Source organism: Gopherus flavomarginatus, chromosome 18 (genome assembly GCF_025201925.1).
Source record: "Gopherus flavomarginatus isolate rGopFla2 chromosome 18, rGopFla2.mat.asm, whole genome shotgun sequence".
NCBI lineage: Eukaryota > Metazoa > Chordata > Testudines > Testudinidae > Gopherus > Gopherus flavomarginatus.
In genome coordinates, this window is record NC_066634.1 from 22901705 (window position 1) to 22919791 (window position 18087).

An 18087-nucleotide genomic window follows, 5' to 3' on the forward strand; every position below is an offset into this window, starting at 1 on the left:
TTTGCCATGAGTGGGATATGGAGATTTGTTTCTTATCTAAAGCATGCTGTGTACTCATGGTGTTATACACATTAACAGGTTAGGCTTCCACCTAAAGCAACATGCATAGTTATGGCATAAGGTTTCCACCTAATGGCAATGTCCTTTTCTGAGCCTGTATGATAGAGTAGCACAGACTACAAACTGCAGCCACATACTTGCCAAATAAAAGAAAACTGGAATGTCTTCTAAAAAAAAAAATTCCTGAGTCAGATTTAGAGTGAATAATGAATGCTTCGAAATGGAATTCATTGAGGAGGTTGGGATGATTTATTTTTTTGGAATGTTACAACGACTTAAACAGATCTGATGTTAAAGTAACAGCATCTTTCATCATGAAGTGTTCTACAACTGTGCAATGCCAGGGAAATGCAGCCATCTTTGGGGTGTAGGTGACTGGCCCTCCCCCACCATCGTACAGTCTGACATGGGGGTTAAATCCCTTCTTTGAAAAGTATTCAGTGGGATTTCTGATGTCTATGCCGCTGCTGAGGCTTCTTAGGTTTTCTCTGAAAGCCCTGCATGTGTGACTGAGTCAATCCAGAAACTGCGGTGTACATCAGTAGTTCTGGAAAACACGGTGTAGAGAAATCTGACAGGGAGCTGGTGCTGTTCCCTTGTTTCTGTTCTTTCAATTATATTAAGCAACAGCTAAAAACACACTAACTACTTAATGTTACTTCTCCAAGTAAGCAATTGCAGGAGCTACTGTAGCAATGCCATGTGACTGAATGGGAGGAGGCCTGCACCATTGTCAGAATGGCCATCCTGATTCAGAGGAACGGTCCATCTAGCACACTATGCTGTCTTCAAGAATGGCCAGTGCCAGATGGTTCAGAAGAAATGAACAGAGGGCGATTATCAAGTGCTCCATTCCCCAGTTGCCAGTCCCAGCTTCTGGCAGTCAGAGAGATTTAGGGACACCCAAAGCATGGCATTATGTTCCAAACTCCCGGTAAACTATGCCCCCAAACTGCAACTTATTTTGCACTGTACAGGAACTTAGGGAATGTGGCTTGGGGAGGGGCACCCCAACCTAGCCGCTCCGCAGATTCAGGCCACCGTAACGACCTGCTGTGGCCGGCACACCCCTCCACAGGCCCCAACTTCTGTGGCCTGGGCCTAAATGCAGCTGGGGTGACCGGCTGGGGCTGGGGAACAGGTGCTTACCCTGCAGCCCCAACCCTGGAGAGACAGACAGCTGGGAGGGAGTCTTCTCTCCTTGCTGTAGCTGCGGAGCACCCTCCTGCACCCTAAACCCCTCAGCCCCAGCCAGAGCCCTCACATCCCTGCATCCCAGCCCTGAGCCCCCTTCCATACTCCAAACCTCTCTGCCCCATCCCACCACATGAATTTTGTTATGTGCACCAATATAAAGGTGATGAATTTTATGATGTGACACATTTTGCACATGGGTAGGAAAAATTAGAGGGAACACTGGTTGTGTCCCTGAACATCTTGGCTAACAGCCATTGATGGACCTATCCTCCATGAACTTATCTGATTCTTTTTAAAGGAGCAAAGAATCCTGTGGCACCTTATAGACTAACAGACGTTTTGGAGCATGAGCTTTCGTGGGTGAATACCCACTTCCTCAGATGCAGTCTATAAGGTGCCACAGGATTCTTTGCTGCTTTTACAGATCCAGACTAACACGGCTACCCTCTGATACCTGATTCTTTTTTTAACCCATTTATCCTTTTGGCCTTCACAGCATCACCTGGCAACAGGTTCTACGGATGGTGTGGGAAAAAATACTTGAAGCTGCTGCCTATTATTTTTATTACATAAGTCCTGGTTCTTGTACTATGTGAAGGGATAAATAATTCACTTTCGTGATACCATTGATGATTTTCTAGACTTCTATCATATCCCCCCTCAGCCTGTCTTTTTAATCTCTCATATGGAAGCTGATTCATTCCTCCATCGTTTTTTGTTACCCATTTCTGTACTACTTGTAATTCTATCATTGTTTTTTTTTTGAGATGGGGTGACAAACTGCAGGCAATATTCAAGGTGTGGGATTTATACAGTAGTAATATATTTTCTTATTTTCTATCCCTTTCCTAATTGTTCATAACACTGTGAGCTTTCTTTGACTGATGCTGCATATTGAGCGGATGTTTTCAGAGAACTATCCACAATGATTCTAAAACCTTTCTTGACTGGAAACAGCTAATTTGGATCCCATCATTGCGTATATGTAGTTGGGATTATGTCTTCCAATGTGCGTGACTGGCATTTCAGAATACAACCATGAATCAAGATGGTCTATCAGGCACTATAAAGCTTTGACTATGCAAGAACATTCTGCCTCATTAAATGCTTTTTTTTAAAAAAGTTGCACCTTTAACTTTAAATGTCTGCTGGGGGACATTTATTTTGGTTTAATTTAAGACAATTAGGAACAGGTTTAAATTAAACTGCCCCAAGTGTCCATACACAGTTACACCTGTTTAATATTGTGCCCTTTAATTAAGCAGGCTGTCCCCTTGTGTGTTCACGGGAAGCTAGACAGCAGCTCGTGGAAGGCATCTTTGTGTCCTCAGCGATTTATGGAGGCAGTGACGAGTAAATCCTTACTTCCAACAGCTCAGCAACTGCAGCCAGGAGTCATCAGAAACTAGGGCCCACCATGCTGCTTGGTCTGTATGATGCCCTCCAAAATAAACTTAAAAGCCCCCCAGAAAGGGGAGACAAGTGGGGAGTTTATGGGGGGTTGACAAAGGCTGGGTTCTCCTGAGCTAGGTGGGGCAGGAGGGATGGGATGGGGTGGGGGAATCAGCTGAGCAGAGGCTGGGCCCCCTCGGGGGGGAGGGGGAGATGGGCCTCCCACGCTGCAGTGGCTGTTCGCCACCGCCACCACTCAGCTCCCCCATGTGCCTCTGTAGCAGCTGTCGGGTACCACTTCCGCCTCTGTAAGTGTCATGGCGGACGGGCCCCCTTCCGCCTCGCCGGGTGTCATGGCGGAAGGAGGGGGCGGGGCTGAGAACAGGCCGCCATCTTTCCTTCGGTCTGCCATTAGTGAAAATGGCGGCGGGGGCGTGGCTACGGGGTCAGGTGACCAACGGCGGGGCGGGGCTCGGGGCGCGAGAGGCTTCGATGGCGGCGGCGGTTGCGGGCTCCGTCCTGAGGGGGCTGCTGAGGAGACGTGAGGGACAGGCACCCGCTGACCCCTCCCTGACCTCTGACCCCTGACCCGCCCCCCCGTGTCAGTCATGGGGGGCGAGCCCCCCCTCACGTCCAGCCCCCCCTTCTCCTGGGGGGGCCCCAGGGTCACCCCCCTCCTGGGCGTGGCACGGGGGCTGCCCCCCCGGGCACCTCGTTCTCTCCTGCTGAACCCCCCCCAATTTCAGCCCCCCCATCCCTGTGCAGCGTGTGCCCCCCCCAGTCAGTGCCCAGCCGCACTGCCCCCTGCCTCAGTTTCCCCACCTGCTGTGCGCGGCCTGCGGGTGGGCGCGGTGTATGGACCCGCCGGGGGAAGCTTAGATCGGCCCGGGCGGGCGGACGTCGAAATAAGCCCGCGGGCGTCGGCGTGGATCCGCTGGGCTGCGCTCAGGTGCTGCAGTCGGGGCGGCGGTGGCACAGAACTACCGAAAGTCGCTAAACTGGGATCTGCTCCAATTTCCAGGGCTTCTGCTGGGCGCACGTGCGTGGAATCTTTCTGGAGAAAACATTTTGCAAAGGGAGGCGAAGCAGGGTGGCCTGAGCACCCAGGCTCGGCCCCAGTGAAAGACTTGGGCGAGGAGTTACCCGTTGCCCAATTGCTTACGGGTGCAAACAGCTCTGAACATCTCCCCCCCGTCCCCCCAATGTGAACATACTATTTATGAGCCAGACTCCAGAAGCCTGTTCAAAGGACACTAGGGGAAAGGTTGTGTCTCAGATAGCACCGCACTGGCGTGCAGCGTTGAGTATTGTCCCAGGAATGCACGGGGTATTCAGGGGGTTTTATGTCTGCCTTTTCTTACCCATTCCATCCAAACAGCCTAAAGCCCTTTGTGGACACGAGGGAATTCAGCCTCACAGCTCTGGGAAGTAGCTCAGTGTCCTTGGTCTAAAATTGAGGAAACTGAGGTGCAGAGTGGGGAAGGGACTTGCCTGAGGTGACAGAAATGATCCCGATAGGGATGGTTAGAGTGGAGGACAAGGAGTCAAGACTCCTATCCCAGCTCTGGTAGGGGAGTGGGGCCTAATGGTTAGAACAGGAAAGGTGGGAGTCAGGACTCCTGGGTTCTATACCTGGTTGTGGGAGGACAATGGTGTCTAGTGGATAGAACAGGGAGGCTGAGAGTAGAGACTCAGGTTCAGTTCTTAGCTCTGAGATGGAGTGTCTTCTAGTGGTTAGAATAGAGAGGAGTATGGGGCTAGGACTCTTGGGTTTTCTTTCTAGATGTTGCAAGTCACTTCCCCACTTTATGCCTCAGTTTCCCCAGTTTGCAAAATGCAGCTGGTATTGCTCCCTGTCACTTGGTTGGTGAGGATTAAGGCACTGCAGATGAACAGGAGAGCAGTCGGCTCGCTTACATATAAATAAAGCTGCTCGAGTTGTGCAGGTTTGAGATCCCCTAGGTAGGATGGAGAAAAGTCTGGGTATTTTTTTCTGTGATAAAATTGGAGGAGGGGGACCACTGTGTAAATAAAATTGCGTAATAAATTCCACACCTTGAGAAAGATTTTAAAAAGCACCACCTGGAAAAATTTAACCCACCTTCCTCCTTTTCTCAAACAACACCAGCTTCCTTATGTGCTCTGTATCTTATCACTCCATCTCCATGCAGTCCCCTGGTTAATTATTCTTCCAAACCCTTGCCTCTGCCAAGAGGCATGGAGCATTAGAGACAGCACTGAGCTTTAATCTTTGCGTGGCAAAGAAAACAGGCTGAGACACTGTAACTTGGGTTCCATCATTTGGGCTGTGAAATTTCGACTCAGGCACTGACTTTCAAAAGGGCCAAGCCCAGAGGAGCTCCCACAGCAGTCAATAGGGGCGCTGAATGTACCCATAGGCCCCTTTGTGCTGTGCAATATGCAGACAATCTCTGTGTCAGAGCTTACCAATGAAATAGACAAGGGGTGGGAGGGGAAACTCAGATATAGGGGAAAGGGATGTGCCTGTGGTCTGTGGCAGAGCCAATAATAGAACCCAGGAGTCCTGAGTCTCCTGTGCCCTATCCATTGGGCTACACTGCTCCTCTTATGTTTACCAAACTCTGCCCCATTTAATCGTGCAGCCCAGTACCCCCCCTCACAGGGAATTCTCCTGTGCTGGGATCTCCGATGTTAATAGGCCATGTTTCTCTTTTCCCAGAGCTGTCCGCTCAGATTCAGCCACTGCTTAGCTTCAGAGCCATGTCGTCGGCCCCAGAGCAGCCCCATGCATCTCACAGCTATGAGACGCTGAAGGTGTCCCGGGTGCGGGAGAAAGTGTTCCACGTGGAGCTGAACCGGCCGGACAAACGGAACGCCATGAATACAGCGTTCTGGAGGTAATCCTAGGAACACTGGTGGAGGGGCCCGTGAGAGGTCCCCTAGCACCGCCCCCCCCCATCCCCGTATGCTGAGGCTAGATTGTGTCCCTGGACAACAAGAAACAAGCAAGGAGAGAGAAGCAACCAGTTAGTGGAGGGTGAAATCGGTCAAATCTCTCTCAGATTTCTGCCCCAATGAGCCCAGAACCGAATGTGACAGCATCAGGGTGGGGCAGCACTGGAGTGCAGTGGTTCTCACCCTTTCTGGGATTAGGACCAATTTGTAAATCTTGATGGTTTGGAACCCGGTAAATAGCCGTACTGCTATAATAAGCCAAACACATCTGGCTTACTACGTATTTCTTACCCTTGCTGTAGAATATACAAATCCATGTGAAACGTACCAAGTACACCACGCGTACCACAGTAGTGGCTCCTGTCCCAAAGAGCTGGCTTGGCTCTGCTCCCAGCATGGTGACTTGGGGCACGGGGACGCAGCGCCACTCAGGTTTGGCCCAACCACGCCTGTGTCATGATGGAGGGTTAGATAGGCCAAACTTGTAACAATGTGCACCATATAACAGTGCTCGGAGTGGGGAGCCGTGCCTAGCCAGCCCCATGGGACTGGAGCTGCCATTGTGGGATGCATGCACAGTGAGCTGTGCAACCCTCCTACCCCACCCTGGGGGCAGGACACCCTCCCTCCACCCACGGGTCTCCTGCCTGGCCATTTGACACATTCGAGCCACCCAAGTTGGAGTTGCAACTTACGGGTTGAGAAACCCTGGAAAGAGAGGATGTGTCATGGGAGGAAGCTGTATTGGGAGAAGCCACAGCTGATTTCCTGAAGTGGCTGGGAGCAGTCCTGGTGAACTGGAGAGGTCTGGTGAAAGAAGGTTTGTGTTTAGGGGCTGGGGCTCAGAAGACCTGGGTTTGATTCCTGCCTCTGCCACAGATTCCTTTTCAGCACAGCTGGCCTATAAAGCCCTCTTCTAAAGCAACATGTTTCCCAGTGAGGTGCTGCCAATAGGATGTTCTTAGCTGGGGTCGCTGATGCTTTACAATCCTCACCCTGAGCCGGGATGTTTCCATGTCCTTCCTCAGTTTTAGCCTGTCTCTGATCCCACACCACCCAAGAGATCAAAAACAGAGGTGGTTTTGATTCTCTTGCACTTGTGCTGTGCCATGTGTCTCCTCTAAGCCAACTGTCTTTGCACTGTAAGAGCCTCGTCCCCTAGTGATATCCAACAGGCAGGGAACTGGCCTTGAAACTTGTTGGAGCTGGTTGGGTCTCAGCCTGGTGCCCAGTGGGACTGGTGTCTGGATCAGCCAATGGGTCTGAATCTGAACTCCGTTCACCCCTAGAGAGTGATCGGGGTGCTCTCAAGAATTAGGGGTGGGGGGTTTTGTAACTTTTGGGGATGGCTGAAGTAACTGTTCCTCTAGCGAGAGGCCGGCTGATCTCCCGTTGCTCTGATCCCTGCAGGGAGATGGTGGTGTGTTTCAACAAGATCTCCCAGGATTCAGAGTGCCACGCAGTGGTGGTATCAGGTGCCGGGAAGCTATTCAGTGCTGGTAAGGGAACCTGAATGTGCTGGTCGCGGGGGGAGCCTCGGACAAGCGGCTTATGTATCATGGAGATGGGGTGGGTTCCCTGCCGGCCAGAGGCCAGTTCCCGGGTTGCGATAGTGACCAGTCCCTATGCAAGAGGTTCTTTCAGTGGACATTGTTGGACAGAGGAGCTGCGCTGGGCCAGTCTCAGCATCGCCTCCCCCTGTGTGGGGCTGGCAAGACTTTTCTGGGCCGGGCTAGTAGAAGCCATTCTGGGCTAGTCTCAGTGCATCTCCCCTGGGTGGGGCAGGTAGGAGCAACATCAGTCTCAGGCATGAGTCCCCTCCCCCTGTCTTGCATGACCCCGGGGGCCCCGACCTCACCATTAGCAATCAGTGTCTTAGCAGCTGAATGTCCAGGTCCCTAGATCTGGCCTGCAGGGCCATGGAGAGGTTGATCAGTACTCTTGTGATTGAAGTAGAGGTGTCTGTGATTTCCCTCCTGCCCTCACCCCCCTGCCGTAGGCATCGACCTCATGGAGATGGGCAGCGCGTTTGTGATGGTGGAAGGGGAGGACACGGCTCGCAAGGCTTGGAACCTGCGCAAGAAAATCAGGGAGTATCAGGAGAGCTTCACGGTGCTGGAGAGGGTGAGAAGGCTCGGCAGGGACGCAAGCACCTGTCCTGCCAGGAAGATGTTCTTGCCTGGGGTGGACTAGGAGGGAAATGTTTGCTTATGCTAATCATGTGTGTATGAAATGCAAGTAGAAAGCAGGCCTTAAAGCCTAAACTTCAGGCTTCAGACTAGCTAAAGTTAAGCTTGTTAGGAGGAGTAAATAAAAAGTATGAATAGTCATGACTCCAGCCACAACCTTGGGTCATGATCGTAAATATGTTTTCATTTTAACAAGTGGTGTATGCGGAATTTTTAAATGGTTTGAAATATTAGCAACTGCAGAATTTGCATTGTGCGAATGATCATTTAAAATAATATTATTAATTGCCAATAACGTATTTGAGTGTAATAATTAAATAGCAAAAAAAAGTAAATTTAATATTAAATAATTAATTATAAATAGAGTAGCTCCCAATTTACAGAAAGCTTCATGCACAGCTTAAGAAAAAACACTTTACCAACTTCTTCATCAACAAAATGAATTGCCCCTTAATGTTATTTCATCTTAAAATGCAAGTATAAATAGCAAATTATTATGCTGTAAAGCAGGGCTGGCTCCAGGTTTTTTGCCACCCCAAGCACAAAAAAAAAAAAGAAGAAAAGGGCCGGAGTGCTGCCCCTTGAAAAATGCTGCCCCAAGCACATGCTTGGGACGCTGGTGCCTAGAGCCGGCCCTGCTGTAAAGTCTTTTGTGCATGCTTGCTTTAGTGTTATCGTATAATACATTCTTAAATGTCATCACTTGTCGCTTACAGTGTTTTTGTAGCAGTGTTGATCCCAAGATATTAGTGTGACAAGGAGGGGCAGTGCTACAGTAATTCCCCTAATACAGCAGTAATAGAAATATACAGCACCTGGCACAATGGGGGCTGGGCCATGACTGGGGCACCTGGGTGCTATCGTAATATACCTAATAGCCATAAAAATAGCACCATGGGGCCTCGTTCATGACTAGAGCTCATGGGCCGTACAGTAATACATATAACAATGACATGCCCCGAGATCACCAAGAACTGCATCCAAGCATCTTCCTGGCACTACCTCCCCGACCCCTGGCTAGCACTGTAGCTCCCTGCATCAACCCTCCTTGGGGGTGTGTTCCCTGCCCGTCTCCCATTGTATCGGGGCTTCCCTGCAGCCCCCAGCTTCTCATGGCCCCACTGTCAGCCCTGAAGTCAGGACGTGAGCAAGAGCCTGGCCCATCTGGACGGAGCAGGGCTTAGAAGCCCCAACAAACCAGTGTCCCTGCTACTATTGGATTGGAGGGATAGCTCAGTGGTTTGCGCATTGGCCTGCTAAACCCAGGGTTGTGAGCTCAGTCCTTGAGGGGGCCATTTAGGGATTTAGTTGGGGATTGGTCCTGCTTTGAACAGGGGGTTGGACTAGATACCTCCTGAGGTCCCTTCCAACCCTGATATTCTGTGATTAGTGGGTTTCTGAGCTGGGCAGGGGCTGATTTGCTTTGGCTCCTCTGATTAATATCCTTTTGGCTTTCTTCCAGTGTCCGAAGCCTGTGATTGCCGCTGTCCACGGAGGCTGCATTGGGGGAGGTGAGGCCCATCAGATTGGGAATGGGGCTGCTCAGGGGGGTGAGATGGGCTGCAATCAGCAATAGGCTGCAGAGCCTTTCACGTCTTAGAACCCTGCTTCCAAACTGGCACAGGCCGCAAGGGACCAAAGGCGCTGGCTGTTCAGCAGCCAGTGTGTGATGACTGTGCGACTCCCAGCAGAGAGGCATCGAATCGGGTGATGGAGAAAGCTGGCAGTTATATCAATGAATCAGTTAGTATTGAACCCCACACAGCACTAGGGGGCGCTATGCATCCATCCATGTAGGGGATTCCCCAAGGGGAAGCCTTGTCTGAACCTCCCTGGAGACTCCTGGCACCAGAGAGAGGAGAACAAGGACAGGAAAGCGGAAAGGGTGGAGATGTGGGAATGTTACAGCAGGACCAGAACAACTGTCGGTTCCCTTTGCAGGTGTAGACCTGATCTCTGCCTGTGATATCCGGTATTGCACCCAGGATGCATGGTTCCAAGTTAAGGTATGTCCCCGGCCCTTTGCTGCCCTTCATTTGAGGGCAGAAATTGAATTGTTGCTGGCTTTTTAAGCATGTTTTGGGGAATGCTGGGACAGCACTGTGCTTTTCTGGCTCTCTTACTTTGTAACGTGCCAGCAGCACTGCTTTGTGTTTTCCACACCGTGGAATGTAAGGCATTTATGCAGCTGTGCCATTGTCCTCCAGAATCTGAGCTCATGTGATGCTTCCCAGGGGTATCCAGGGTCTTCAGGCACCTCAGAGGCAGTCTGGGCTGTGGATCAGCGCCCTGAAACCACCAGGCTCTGGCCCTGGTCTCTCTGTACAGGTAGTGAGAGGCACACACTGACTCATGAGCCCTTGGATCATCCCTCTGGAGTGCGCAGCCCCTGCTGTACAGAACTCTCAGATCCACTATTCCTAAAAGAAAAATACACGCAGCTTGTGAGACTCAATGCAATTATGTAGAGTGTGAATACGTTTATTGTCAAACAGAGATTCAAGTACTAGCAAGTGAGAAGATTGGAAACAAACGGTTACGTATAAAACAAAATCATAACGCTTCTTAGAGCCTCCCCTTTGCTAACAGGGCATCCCCTCGTCTCCTGCAAGTTAGCATAACCCCAGTGTTTTCAGCAAGTTTACTTCCTAGGGGAAAGGTGCCAGGTTGTCTCTCTGCACCCCCAAAATACCAAAAACAGACCTGTGATGTTCACCTCAAAATAGGGCATCTCCTGTCTTCCCCCGCTGTTTAGCTCTTCTTGTTAATTTCCTTCTGATGTCTTTTCCGGCTCTTTACGGGCACTGGCATGCTAATAGACACCTATTGTATGACACGCAGTGAGAGAAGGGTCTCCCATCCCCTGCCTGGAGGCGTTTGTCTCAAGGCACACTACCTTTGAGTGACCCACTTTCAACTACAGCCGTAAAGAACAGAATTTTCAGCATATATATATATCTCTTCACTATTTTCTTTACTTACATTTTGCAGTGATTACAATGACCAGCGTGACGCAGGGTTTCAATAGAGGTCTTACATGACCCCTTTGGTGAACTCATGGGCTCCCTATACCCTTGTGTACCCCTGTGGCAGGCGGCATCAAGAGATCCCTGAGTCACAGTTGCCTTTCACGGTTCTGCAGAACGCCTTTGGGATTTGTACTGATGCCTGAATATGCTGAGAGCCTAAACTAATAGCCCAGAGAATCCATTTATGTCAACTCTGTGGCTTGGTGACGATGCATTAGAGTTATGTTAGTCACATACACACACACACAAGTTAGGTGAAAACACACAGTACTCTCACTGAAAGGTTGCTGCATAACTTTATTGCTTAGAATCTACAATCCTAACACACCAGTGCCCCAAACCAGAGCAAGACAAAGCAGGCTGCTGTCTGAGGCAGAGGGGCTCAGCTCACCCTAGTTTACTCTGAGCTGACTCTTTGCTGACTCAGTCTGATCTCCCGTTTTCCTACAGTGCCCCCCTGGCCTGCCAGCAGGACCAAGAAAACCCCAGAGCATTTACAGTAACAGATCACAATCGTAACCCACTTTTCAGTCCATCACAGGATTGTGGTAGCAGGTGCTGGACAGGTATAGCAAAACAGTCGCTGCTTGGAAGAGTTTATGTTGTCAAAGGCAAAAAGAGAGTGGCTGATAGAAGCAGAGTCATTGGCTGGCAAACATGCCATTCCCTCGGCAGCAATTGCTACAGCCACCTTCCTTACCCCAGCTCCATGTGGCTCCCTCTAGTGGTGGCCCACATACAGTGCCTTCTGCAGCCCTGGCCAGCACAGCTGGGTTTTTTAGCTGAGACAGGAGAGGTTCGTGGTTTAAGACCTGGGTTCCGTCCCTGCTGCCGTTGTGTAGCCAGGGCTGTTTCCCCGCGGATCATGGTTGCGCTCTCTCTCTCTCTCTCTCACAGTCACACACACACCAGCTCCCTTGTGTTTCGTGTGGCCCAGTGAGCTGATGCCCCTTCTGCTTCGCGTCTATGCAGGAGGGTGTCTGAGCCCTGCCCTTCTCTCCCCCCTTGCAGGAGGTGGATGTCGGGCTGGCGGCAGACGTGGGCACGCTGCAGCGCTTGCCCAGGATCATCGGGAACCAGAGGTATGTACCTGTGGCCAGTTTCAAACGTGGGGACAGGTTGGAGCCTGGATTCTCCCCAGCCCCATTAAAAGGGGCAGTCAGTTGACTGGGAGCTGGCGGATCCGTGGTAGGCCAACGACCCTGGGGGTTCAGTTGGGTGCCGCAGAATCTGAGCATCAGCGCCTGGAAAAATGCCCCTTTCACACTTCTCCGGGCCCTGTCCTCCCTCACCCCAGGTCCCGCCACAGCCCCCCATCGTGGAGAGTCGATTCCACCTTTGACCCCATCTTTGCCTTGCAATTTGAGCATCGCTGCCTCTGCCTGGCCATGCTCCTTGGATTGAATTGCCACATTCTGGGCTGGCTCATGCATCACCCTGTGGCCTCTGCCCACGGGACCTTGCTGGGGAGGGGAGTGGGAACAGCCCAAGGTCTGTGGCGCTTAGGGAGACTGCAGGGAGCTCCAGCCCAGCTGAAGAGCAAGTGGATTTAGGATCCATTCTCCCTCACCTAGTACTCCCCACTGGTCGCCCAGTGCCCCGGAAGCTGGCTGGGTGTCAGGGAGTAGCTGTGTTTCCAGCAGGGCAGGGCCGCAGGCTGGCTGTGCTGGCAGAGGGAGAGGGGAGACGTGGAGGAGGGATCTGTACAGCATAGCTGGCAAGGTGCAGTCTCTCCCCGAGGGGGTGTGTGTGTGTGTGTCTGTGTCATGCCCACACCTGTCCCTGTGCTCTCCCTCCCCAGCCTGGTGAACGAACTGGCCTTCACCGCCCGCAAGATGATGGCTCCAGAAGCTGAGAGCAGCGGCCTGGTCAGGTAGCTGCCCCCATGAGCATGTTACCCAGGGGAGCGAATGCCCCCCCCTTCCAGAGGCGAAGCAGCCTGTGCTGCCAACACACAGCTGGCTAAAGGGAGGCTCAGAGAGGGCTTGAGGGGTTTCTCCTAAACTTCTAAGTCTGTGGCTGTTTTGGGAGCAGACCCAGGAGTCCGGGCTCCCCCGCCAGAGCTGGGGATAGAACCGAGGCGTCCCCATTCCTGAGCGTGTGAGGAGAGCAGAGAGGCCCATGCAGGCTGAGGGTCTGTGGGGTAGAGCCACTGGGAGGGGTGTGGGCCACACCCCCTATCGTGATGTGCACTGCGGCTGGCTGGAGACCCCACTGCTGCGAACTGGTTCTGTCCCATCCTCAAAGTGGTGTCCCGGCTCTGGGGGTCGGGGCGCCCCCCTTAGCTTCACATGGCTCCTCCCCTCTCCCCAGCCGGGTTTTCCAGGACAAGCAGGCCATGCTGGAGGGCGCCTTCGAGCTGGCGGCCGACATTGCTGGCAAGAGCCCTGTGGCCGTGCAGGGCACCAAGGTCAACCTAATCTACTCCAGGGACCACTCCGTGTCCGAGGGCCTGCGGTACATGGTGAGCAACCAAGCTGCTGCCCCCTATCCCTGACCCACAGCCCCCTGGGTCCCCACACACAGCTCTGCCAGTGCCCCTCATTCCTGGCCCCCGGGCTCCCCACACACAGCTCTGCCAGTGCCCCTCAACCCCAACCTGCAGCCCCTGCTATACCAGCCCTGGGCTCCCCTGGCACAGCTCTGCCAATGTCCTTCATTCCCAACTCCCAGCCCCCAGGTTCCTCACCCACAGCTCTGCCAGTGACCCTCATTCCCGGCCCCCGGGCTCCCCACACACAGCTCTGCCAGTGCCCCTCAACCTCAACCTGCAGCCCCTGCAATCCCAGCCCTGGGCTCCCCTGGCACAGCTCTGCCGATGTCTTCATTCCCAACTCCCAGCCCCCAGGTTCCTCACCCACAGCTCTGCCAGTGACCCTCATTCCCAACCCCCAGCCCCTGCTATCCCAGCCCCAGGCTCCCCCCACACAGCTCTGCCGGTGCCCTTCATTCCCGATCCCCAGCCCCCTGGGCTCCCCACACACACAGTTCTGCTGGTGCCCCTCAATCCCGACCCGCAGCCCCTGCCCTGGAACTCTGCCTGCAGCCTCCTGTGGCTAGAGGTGAATGGCCCAGTGCATTTCCCTCCCCTCAGTGGCTCTCCTGCCCCCTTTACCTGCCCTGCCTCCCCCCAGGCCACCTGGAACATGAGCATGCTGCAGACTGAGGACCTCGTGAAGTCTGCTCAGGCTGCCATGGAGAGGAAGAGCCCCAAGGACGTCGTATACTCCAAGATGTAGCTGCTGCTCAATCAGACTCAGGCCACGGTGCCTTTAGTGTGACCCCCCCTTTCTGGGTCAGGCCCTGGGGCCTGCGCTAGCCCCAAAAGCTCGTTTCATAGCAGAAGAAGCCACCAATGAGATCAGCCCAGAGCTGAGTTTATTAATAAACTGAAACCCGAGCAAACGTGTCGTCTGCTGCATGAGGTCTGGGGCTGAGCAGTGGGGCCAGGGCCACCCGCCCAGCCGTGAGCAGCTGCGGGGCCCAGAGGGAGGCGTCCAGGGTTTGAACATGGGGAAAGGGAGCCCCAGGGGGTGGCTGGAAAGTGGCAAGAGGCAGAGGCCAAGGCTGGGAGTAGCCTCCCCAGGAGGGCTGCTGGAAGGAGCACGCTGGAGGGGTGGCCACTGTAGCCATTACCCAAGCTACTGGGGGGTGCCTGGTGAGACACCTTCTCTTCCTGCCCCACAGGTGGTGGAGGGGGAAAGCGGCACTCTCAGGCCTACACCAGGCAGCTGGCGGAGGCTGAAATGCAGAGTGAGCGACGCTGCCCCTAGGAGGGGGCACAGAGGGGGGGGCATGAGCCCCTGGGGAACAGTGGGGCTTACTCTGCCCTGGGCTTGGCCATACAGCAGGTGTTGTCTGCCCCCTTGCTGCTGGCTCAGGCCCCAGAGCTAAAGTGGGGGGCTGCTGGGTGGGGAGCCCAACAGAGGAAAGGGGGTTTGATGCATCCCCTTAGCATGAGGGAGCCATGTGGGTCATTGCCAGGGCTCAGCCCCCTGCCTCCAGGGGCCACACAAGCTCTTTCCCTCCCCCCCGGCCAGAGATGGGCACTTTGCAACCTCTGAACATCTCCCTGGAGCACCCAGTCCCGGGCTGCTCAGCCCTACCATCCCCACCGCTTGTTCGTTACACCGTCGAAGGCCGTGCCCCTGAACACACGCACTGCCGTGGGGGGGTGTAGTGAAAACAAGGCCACGTTTATTTAACAAGCAGCTTCAGCAGCCAGTAAGTCACCATCCTAACCCCGGCTCCTCCACCCACGGTCCTTCCACCTGTCAGCCGAGCCTGGCCGTGGCCCCCTTTCACGAAACAGACCCTGTAACCAGCCTGGGTGAAGGATAACGGGGGAACTGCTGCACCCTCCCACCCCCGCTCCTCCCCAGCTATGGCTCCAGACGTTCATTGCCTTTACTCCCTGCGGTTTTGGGTGTTTTCCCAGGACCAAAGGCCCCCGAGTAGCACTCTGTTTCATCTGTCAGTGGGTGACGGTTTTGAAATGGGCACATGAACTGCCTAGGAGCAAGAAGGGGGCCTGCCAGGTGTCCGTGCGCCCCTTTTAATGCCAGACCTGCAGCCCCGAATCGTACCGACGCTGTGCTTCGCATTCTGCCCCAGGCGTTCAGCAGAGACCTTACAAGACACCCTGTAGTGACTAGGACGGCGAGACCAGCGCTGGGGAGCCTTGTATGTGTGATGCCCCTGCTGCCCGTCGGCACAGAGCCCTCCCTTGCTCCCAATGGTGCTGAAATCCCCTCGGCAGCACCCACCAGCCAGCCAGGCTGGCGGTGGCCCCACGCACAGTGATGGCAGCAGCTGGCACCGCTCTGTTTTCTCCTTGGGGTTGCTTTGACATTTTGCGGCACTGAAAAGCTTTAAAAAGCTTCATTTCAGGGCACCAAAAACACTGAGGTTTTTTTTCCCTCCTTTTCAAAGTGTGTTCGGGGAGGGGGCTGGTTTGCTTGGTTTAAATGGGGCAAATCAAAATGATTCACTGGCGTTTTGTGCGGTTGGGTTTTTTTTTTTCACCCCGACCCCTCTGGCAAAACCCACCCGAATTCCGTGGTTGCCAAATCTGCATTTTTGCAGCTGAAAACGTTCTCGGTGGCGACGCTCACGCATGTAGCCGAGGGGGGTAAGAGACGATGCCAGCACGCTAAGCTGTCGTTTCTACCCCCAGCCCGGGCACACCTGCCTACCCTGCCCTGTTCAGCTTTGAACATTGCTCCATACATTGAGTGGGAGGGTAGCAATGGGCCCATAAAATCCAACTCCTGGGAGAGCTCTGGGTGGGGAGGGGATGGGGCACAGAGCCAAGGGGCGCTGGCTCTTCCAACTGCCCCACCTCTGTTGGCCTGTCCTCTGGCCCACTGAGCGGGCTGCGTGGCGCAATCCTGCAGGCTGAGCAAACAGCAGTGAAGACGAAGGACCATCGGGTTCGCTGCCTGGGGGACACCCTCCTTCCAAGGTGACACCGTGCGACCCGGGGCTGAACTTCCTCGGGCACGGGCAAGGCCTGGGCTGGCGTGAGGCAGCTTAGCGGCAGCAGCCCGTCTGCCCCTGGGGCTGGGGAAGGCTCGGTGCTTGCCCTTGGAAGAGACGCTGACCTGTGCCACCCTGCGTGATCGGGCTAAACGTGATCCAGGGTCCTGGTCTTCTCCCCTCCTCCCCCAAGTGGCCACAGGGCAGCAGCACTGGGAGTCCGGACACCTGAGTTCTATTCGTGCCTTGGGCAAGTCACATCTCTTGGTGCCTCAGTTTCCCCTCCCCGTTGCTAATTATTCAGACTGGGCACGCAATGGGGCCTGGAGCTCACCTGCTACCGTAATACACCTAATAAGCACTACACTCGTAACACCAGACCTGACCCCCGCCTCTCACTCTGGGTCTTTGCGGTGTCCGGCCCAATGAAGCCGCATTGTGGGAAGGGCAGGTTCCAGGTGCTGCCATAACACCAGTGCCGATGCCCGTAAGAACATCACCCCCTAGGGACCTGGCACAGGACAGCTGGGGTTCCTGGCTCCCAGCCCTATGCTCAGCCTGCCTCAGTCTGAGCAGAGCGTGCACATCCCAGCGCAACTCCGGGGAACTGGCTCCGTGGGGGAGCAGGCAGGGCCCGGGATCTGGCCTCCTGGTAACCACGGACTCTGAAACACCAATGTCACAACCTCCCTCACGCACAGGGTGCGGCTGCACCAGAGTCGAGGGGCCCAGCCACAATGCTTAGCAATGAGGAAGCCATTCCCTCCCCTGCCTGCTGCCCCCCCGCCCCCCAGCACAGCTGGGCCAAAGGCACCAGTCCATGGGGCCCACTGTTTGCTTTCTGCCACGCTGAGCCAGCCACCCACGGTCAGGCAGGGACGCTCCCCTCGTCAGCAAACACAGCCCCGGGCCGGCACCCATCTGTCATCTGGGCACGGCTCTTTGGAGAGCTGCACCTCCTGGGGGAAAGGACACAGGGAGGCGACACGCCCAGCCCTCCTTCCCCGTATTCTACAGCACGTCCCCTCTGCTCCCCCAGACCCAAATCGCCTGCCTTGTGCCAGCACCCCAGATCCAATCCAGGTCGCCCGCTACCCATGTGCTGGCTCCAATGATGGCTGGGCCTTCACCGCCGGCTGGACATGCCGCCCAGCACCCGGCCCTCTGCCTTTCCTAAGTTGCCAATGCCCCGACCCTGGGATCAGCTGCTCTCATGCTGGGGGAGAAACGTGGGCATGGAGAGGGAAAGAGATCGGCCCAAAGCAGGGCTGCCAAGTTTAGCTGGACGTGTTCCTGGAGGGCTGGTCACATGACATTAACGGTGAATCTTTTAATTCCTGGAGAGTCCAGGACACTCCTGAAAGGTTGGAAGCCCCCTAAGTCAAGGGGGAAGGCGGCAGAGTCCTGCCCAGTGCCACCTCTCGAATCTAAGCTGTCAGCCCCGCGGTTGGGTCAATGGAAAATCTGTGAGCAAGGATTGTGGCAGAGCTGGGGAGAGAACCCAGGAGTCCTGGCTCCCAGCGCCCGCCCCCCCTGCTCTAACCACTAGACCCCACTCCCCTCCCAGAGCTGGGGAGAGAACCCAGGAATCCAGCTCCCAGCCTGCCCCCACTCTATCCACTAGACCCCACTCCCTGCCATTCTGGCTGATGCACAGTTCAGGCACTAACAGTAACGCAGGTTCTACATTACAGGCCTGTTTGGTATTTTTCGTGGTGGGTCCCGGTCAGCCCAGCATTGCTCTCACCTTTCCTGCACCCTGAGCCGGATGTGGGTGTGAATTTAATCCCCACCCCACCCTGCAG

The 18087-nt window shown here is 54.5% G+C and overlaps 1 protein-coding gene across 2 annotated transcripts; it reads left to right on the forward strand.

The window, feature by feature from the left end:
• The first annotated feature begins 3099 nt into the window (after positions 1 to 3099).
• On the forward strand, positions 3100 to 14209 carry ECH1 (enoyl-CoA hydratase 1). Of its 2 annotated transcripts, none has more exons than XM_050928604.1 (10): positions 3100 to 3190; positions 5351 to 5528; positions 6997 to 7085; positions 7586 to 7710; positions 9238 to 9286; positions 9717 to 9781; positions 11816 to 11886; positions 12606 to 12677; positions 13118 to 13268; positions 13939 to 14209. In XM_050928604.1, the coding sequence occupies exons 1-10, from the start codon at positions 3142 to 3144 to the stop codon at positions 14041 to 14043; spliced, it is 954 nt and encodes a 317-aa protein (XP_050784561.1). In that variant the 5' UTR covers positions 3100 to 3141; the 3' UTR covers positions 14044 to 14209. The 2 variants fall into 2 exon arrangements, with proteins under 2 accessions (XP_050784561.1, XP_050784562.1); XM_050928605.1 differs by lacking the exon at positions 3100 to 3190 and adding an exon at positions 3794 to 3913.
• Positions 14210 to 18087: the final 3878 nt, after the last annotated feature.

Excerpts from the sequence above, each read along its gene's own strand:
- ECH1 (XM_050928604.1), top strand. The coding sequence starts at position 3,142 with ATGGCGGCGGCGGTTGCGGGCTCCGTCCTGAGGGGGCTGCTGAGGAGA. Across the intron at positions 9,287-9,716 it reads CGGAGGCTGCATTGGGGGAG|GTGTAGACCTGATCTCTGCC; the intron begins GTGAGGCCCATC and ends TTCCCTTTGCAG. Across the intron at positions 11,887-12,605 it reads AGGATCATCGGGAACCAGAG|CCTGGTGAACGAACTGGCCT; the intron begins GTATGTACCTGT and ends CTCCCTCCCCAG.